At 37.8% G+C, this 6,842-nt stretch overlaps 2 protein-coding genes across 2 annotated transcripts; one reads left to right on the forward strand and one right to left on the reverse strand.

Moving 5' to 3' along the window:
* Positions 1-535: 535 nt before the first annotated feature.
* Positions 536-2,516, forward strand: LOC145584280 (endoglucanase 9-like). The gene is made up of 5 exons (XM_081641156.1): positions 536-766; positions 874-1,527; positions 1,612-1,723; positions 1,927-2,090; positions 2,193-2,516. Exons 1-5 carry the CDS (start codon positions 536-538, stop codon positions 2,514-2,516), a joined length of 1,485 nt encoding a protein of 494 aa, XP_081497282.1.
* A 2,200-nt stretch (positions 2,517-4,716) lies between these two features.
* On the reverse strand, positions 4,717-6,842 carry LOC145585269 (protein HSH49-like). The gene is made up of 4 exons (XM_081641983.1): positions 6,689-6,842; positions 5,702-5,913; positions 5,204-5,375; positions 4,717-5,042 (listed from the first exon to the last, which is right to left on the reverse strand). Exons 1-4 carry the CDS (start codon positions 6,720-6,722, stop codon positions 4,906-4,908), a joined length of 555 nt encoding a protein of 184 aa, XP_081498109.1. The 5' UTR covers positions 6,723-6,842; the 3' UTR covers positions 4,717-4,905.

Here is a 6,842-nt window from a genome sequence, read left to right on the forward strand (position 1 = left end):
CGTTGACCCCAATTCGAGCCAAGCCATACCCCTAAAACATGCAATCTAACTAACATTTTAAGGTCTCATACCATGATATGAAACTAAAAGTATTACTCCATTTCCAAATAATATCCCACAATTTGCAAGTTAATCATAAAAGTTACCTTATTTTACGACTTAAGGCACAACCATCTCACACAAAAACTACAATTGTAATATTGATAATTGAAGTCTGAAAAGAGAAAGGAAGCATAACCCAGTAAAGACGGACGTGGGGAAATAGAGATACTGGTAAACAAGCAGTTAAAATTAGATAGTTGAAGGATAGATGGAACTAACAAATAGCGAATCTTGCTCTTAAAGCCTTAATTTAAGGTATAAGCATCCCATAAACCAAAGTCTCCCCTTTTTTATTGCAATCCCATAATTGAATTCTTCACTCTACTAACCACTATAAAAACCCAAGCATAGTCTTCTACTTATATCATACTAGATTAGTATTAAGAGTTAGTATTACTAATTATAGCAGTTATTAGTAGTAAGCTGAGCTCAAATGGCAGCGAGAATGGATTCTTATAGCTACCTAGTTCGCCTGTTCTCGTTGCCTTTGTTTGTGTTCTGCTTGTGCTTAGGCAGTTTGCCAGTCGATGGTAAGCAAAACTACAAAGATGCATTGACCAAGTCAATCTTGTTCTTTGAGGGCCAAAGATCTGGGAGGCTCCCTAAAGATCAACGCGTCACCTGGCGGTCTCATTCTGGCCTTCTTGACGGCTCTCTTGCTGGTGTACGTTACATTTTCTTTATATACTTAGTTTTGTATAGCTATCTACATGCATTGGATCATAATGATTTTTAATTGCCTAAAAACCAAATTTTTCTGAATGGTGACAGGTAAATTTAAAGGGAGGCTACTATGACGCAGGAGACAATGTAAAATTCAACTTACCAATGGCCTTCACCACAACCATGCTTTCATGGGGGACGCTGGAGTTTGGAGGTAGAATGGGGCCTGAGTTGAACAACGCAAGGGCTGCCATCCGTTGGGCTACAAACTATTTATACAAATGCGCGACTGCCACTCCTGGGAAGCTATATGTTGGGGTGGGCGACCCAAATGCAGATCACAAATGCTGGGAGAGACCAGAGGACATGGACACTCCTCGAACTGTTTATTCTGTTTCTCCTAGCAACCCAGGTTCTGATGTTGCTGGTGAAACTGCAGCCGCACTTGCTGCTGCTTCTATTGTTCTCCGAAGCACAGACCGGAGATATGCAGCTATGCTATTGACTACTGCAAAGAAAGTGATGGAATTTGCTTTAAAGTACAGGGGAGCTTACAGTGATTCTCTTGGATCAGCTGTCTGCCCATTCTACTGCTCGTATTCAGGGTACAAGGATGAGCTGCTATGGGGGGCAGCCTGGCTATACAGAGCAACAAAACAGAGCTATTATTTGAATATGATGAATTCACTTGGAGCTAATGATGCCACAGACATTTTCAGCTGGGACAATAAGTTTGCCGGAGCTAGAGTCCTCCTCTCCAGGGTAACAAAATAATATGTTAATTTTTCACTTCACCTTATTATCACCCTTAAGAATTTAAACAAAATTTTCCCTCTATTTATTCAGAATGCATTAATAAGTAAAGACAAGAATTTTGAGCCTTACAAGCAAGCAGCAGAAGAGTTCATCTGCCGCATATTGCCCAACAGCCCTTCTACTTCCACCCAGTATACACCAGGTGCTTTACTTTTCCGATTAATCTCTTTACAGTCAGTTGGGTGATAAGTCACTCAAATCAAGAGATAATCAAGCACACTAAGAAAAAAAATCTAATTAAGATAAAGTTATCGCATTAATTTCAGGTCCAGGTTAGGTTATATCAGTTCAAGTCAGTAGGTCACACAATTGAGTCACTAATGAACTTGTATAAAACATATGTAGGTGGTCTGATGTATAAACTCAGCGGGAGTAACCTACAGTATGTGACATCCATCAGTTTTTTGCTCACAACTTATTCCAAGTTGATGACAGTTTCCAAGCACACGTTCACTTGTGGTTCCATTGTGGTCACCTCGAAAACTTTACGACGCCTTGTCAAGAGACAGGTTTTCATCTATCTTCCCTATGTGAGCTTTAAAATCATCTTACCATCATCAACTCAAAGAAGCAAATATATACTAGCTACATACTAATTATTGTTATTGCAGGTGGATTACATACTTGGAGACAACCCTTTGAAGATGTCCTACATGGTCGGATATGGGGCAAATTATCCGAAAAAAATTCATCACCGAGCTTCGTCCTTGCCTTCCTTAAGAAAACAGAATCAAGCTATTAAATGCAGCGATGGCTTCCAACCTTACTATTACGGCTCAAATCCCAATCCCAACATTCTGATTGGAGCTGTCGTTGGAGGTCCAAGCCAGAATGATGCTTACAGTGATGATCGCACAGACTTTAGTCACTCCGAGCCAGCCACATATATAAATGCAGCTATGGTTGGAACCCTTGCCTCCTTCGTTAGGTACTGAATTCCATAAATTTCAGCTCCACTTCCACCTTTAGTCAACGAACCCTATGCAGCCTACCTACATATAGTAGAAAAACCATGCTCTTCGTGTAGATACTCTGCCTGTCCAAAGTGCAGAATGTCGAGCTAGTAGTTTCTTTTCTTCTTTTTTTCTTTTTTACCCTTTCAGTTGCTCTTTTTTTTCTCTATGAATTTCACCTCACACTGAAAGGAATCTATTTAGAAAATGATGTAGAAAAGGCTGAAGCCAAAGCAACACCACCCATTGTGAAGCAAATGTGCTTGTAATAGTCGTGTACATGCACGTGTATTTACATGTTTTATGGATATTGATCTCAGCATTATTTCCATCAATTAATCAAACAGCTCCCTTTCTCTTTTGGGAGGCCACCAGCCCGGGGGAGCAGGGGAGACTCCAGTTACCACGAAAACCCAAGCTTAAACTACCAAAATCTTGACAGAGATTTGATTTTAACATTATAGTTGACAAGCTGCTAAAAAAATCACGCAAATTGCCAGGTTTTTAAAAAATTACCAGCAAATGCAGCTTTTATTCTACACCAGACAACCGCAAACCCCAGAACAAGAAACCGACACTTTGGAACATTATCATCCACGACATGATATTCATCTTTACTCAACACAGTTCCCAAGTTAAACAAATAGGAATAGAGACTATTAACATCATTCAGAACACCCTCTACCAATACATAAAGCCCTGTAACTCATACCTAATCTCAGACGCAGCTCCTATTCAACTTATGCAACTTGGACAGCTGATGCCCACGTAAATTTTAAATGAGATAAAAGGTACATCTCTCTATAACATCTATATAAAACTAAGATTTGGCTTAAACAAAAACGTGATTAAAGTATAGAGAAGAAACAGTTTATTCAAACACAAAAGCAAGCAAACATCCCCATAATCAAGCAAAGACAGCCTAAGCTGAAGCATCATGAACCGAATTGGTTGTATCAGAGAGATTCAGAGACTCCAATAGTTTAAGTCCTCAACATTGACAAGAGCATAAAGTACACTAGAAAATTATTAACCAGGAGGTTAAAACCTCAATAGTCATAATTGGGTAACCATGCAGATTACCCACCCCAAAGTATCCATCTCATCTTCTTAACCATGTTATTGATTGCAGATCCCTTCCCATGGTCTCTGATAAAGGTAAATGGCTGGAATTAAGCTTCAGACCTTTCTCCAACTATGATAATACTAAAGGTATTATAATTGGGTCTAAAATATAACACCTTATTATTCAATCTAAAAGAACTTATTCCTTTCTAATGATAGAGCTTGCAACAAACCATTAAAAATCATCATCAGACCTCTGCAGAATGGTGCAAATACAATGGACGCCAAAAAAAAAAATCTGTCAATCAGATAATAAGAATTCTTACGCTGTGAGTGTGACATAGTGCTTTCCTTGACACTCCATCTTTCATTTTACTTTGTCCTTTATTTTAGAAGTTAATCCTTGAAATCATTATAATTTCTCTATTACCAGCTTTGCTCAATACTCTCATAAACCTTAACTTTTCCAATGAACAGTAATGTAATCCAGTCTCTAACAACAATAGTTTTAAAATTTTCTATAAATTAATACGAAGTGTTTTATAAGCCTTGAAAATACAGCATAACCGGTCCTTACACCAAACATCTCCCAGGCAAAGCTTAGTAAAACAGGTCAAACTATGTCCCAAGTACAGTTACAGAGAATATGTACACTCAATTTTCAGAACAGGTACAATAACACAACACTCCGCTCTTAAGAACACAAATCAAACGATTCAACAAAGAGCCCCTTCTAATCTTTCATTAAACTTTGACATTTAGACTCTGAAACCATCCAATATCCTATGTCATCCAATCCTGAGGTTTGTCAAATCCTTTAAGTGCTGCCAAGAGCAATTTCAGAAAAAGCAATAACCACTTGATAACACTGAGTGTGATAGATATCCCAATAAAACGAAAAATCAATTTTCACGAATTAGGCTTTCTCCAGTAACTTTCCTTCAAATACACTTAACTTCAATTACATTGTTTCTAAGCACACCAAGGAAGTATGGACCAAACCATTTACCCCATTGTATTAGATTTGAAGAGAAAGAAAGAGAGCACAACCCATTATTTCAGAGTTACCTCATCATCACACATCCAAATCACAAAATAAAAAGCATCAGAAAGCAAATGAGGAATCGCATGTGATACATTTACCATTATACGTAGCTGTTATGATAGCATTACAATGTTCGCTACTAGACCAGATCCTATACTACAGATAGTAAACTAGACTAGACAATCTGAATCTACAAGTCAGATTTGCATCCACAACATGCTCAGGGAAGTAAATAAGAGGGTCAGCAATTATATTACTTGTTTAAAAGCGTCCTGGCCTAGAGCGGCTAATACTATCCAAAGATGCTCCAAATACTCTCCGTGAGTAATCTTGATTGTAGCCATCATGACGAGACCTGAACGGACTAGAGTCTTGGTCTACACCAGGGGGGAGTAAATCTGAAGAAAAAGAATCATATTATTTAGTTAGCAAATGCACAAACAACAGGTCCAAAAAATATAGAGGAATAATATAAAAGGAAAAAGAAAAATGAATTAGTACATACATCAACCAGGAAAGAGGGGAAGAGAAGTTGAAACGCTTCAGAGAAATAGATTACCTGGCTCATAACGGCCTGGGTTTGTTGAGAATCTACTAGAATGTAAAGATCGAGAGTGATAAGGGTCCTCCATACTGCTAAAAGGTTCAGATTTCCTGGACCTAAGGGGTGAATTAGATGGGTGCATCGAGGTAGAGGTCATATTTGCAGCTGCCTTATCTTGCCCAGAAATCTGTCCATAAAAACAAAACATTATTAACAGAGGTAAATCAATTATCTTCCTATTCGATAAAAATATATCGGACAATACATGTTAATTGCCCAATGCCCATATTATGGCGCCATAATACATCATGGCCCGCAAGTTCCACTCATAGAAGTTTAAACAGGTCAATTGGTCATACAACAAAAGTAATTGGTCATATAACAAAAGTAGGCAATTGAACTAACTAAGATCCCACCAACCATATGAGGAAAGTAACACGAGACTAAAAATAGCCTTATGAAGCTCCGACTATCAGAATAAGATATGCAGAGAAAAAAAGGAAGGGGACGGACCGCAAATTTTAACGTCCTGTTGTACAGAGTCACAAGGCCAGTAAAAAGCCTGACAGCATAATTTGCAATCTCTTCTGTTTCATACTCTGCAAAGGCAAAACCCTTAGGTTTATCTGTTTCTCTATCACGCGGAATGTATAAATCAACTACTCGCCCTGCTTGGATAAGGATGTCATATAGGATCCTATCAGTAACTCTCTCGTCCAGATTACCTGTGTGCAAAGTAGTCAAGGAAATTAGCATATGGAATATCACAAAGAAAAGGCATGAATGAATACTCAAGTAATCCATAGGTATGAATTGCGAGATTCAATTTGATACATACTATCTAAGAGACTTATTGGGAGTCAAGTGCACCCCGATAGAAAACACCAAATATGAGCTGGCTATTTAAACCATTCAGCCATAGATGCTTAGCAATTGTAGTAATATACAGTATAATCGATTCAGCAAATTCGGAGAATTTGATCCAACAATAAGAGCCTCCAAAGAACCAATGTAGGTTTTCTTTTCAAACGTGAGCATCTTAGCATCCACAATTATAATCTTCATCAATCATAAATGAGTTAACATCAATATTCCGGCATCGTTTTCTTATATTAAACAATCGAAACCCGTCTACAAACAAGTAAGGATAACAGGTTTTGCAATCTCCATTCACTACAGCTCGATTCTAAGTTAATCTAAATTGCACAAACCTAAAAATCAATTAGTAAATTGCAAAAATCACAACTTTACAGTGTAAATTAACAATTGGTATAATTGTAAGCATAACTCTCACTAAATCATAACATAATACTTGTATAACCCTAAACCCAAATTTCCCAATTCAAGAAGCAACCTTTAACAATCGAATCAAACAGCGGAACAACGTAAAATTAGGGTTTCCATGAATAAGCAGAAGCATAAATAAAAAAACCAATCATTAAACTGGTGAATTAAACTAAGGAAAGAGCAAAAGAAGGAAGAAGATGAAGAAAGAGTTACCTATATAAACTGTGCTCTTTGGATTTTCAGACATTGTAACAGTGTTGACTCGATGAAGAGTAACTTGGTTGAAAAAAGTTCTGGAAGTGAAGAAAGTAAGGTGTCGCGTTGAAATTGTGGACTTGGGTGGAGGAGTCGCGTTAATGTGGGCTGA

The sequence above is a fragment of the Chenopodium album genome, chromosome 16, assembly GCF_948465745.1.
Source record: "Chenopodium album chromosome 16, dcCheAlbu1.1, whole genome shotgun sequence".
Taxonomy (NCBI): Eukaryota; Viridiplantae; Streptophyta; class Magnoliopsida; order Caryophyllales; family Amaranthaceae; genus Chenopodium; species Chenopodium album.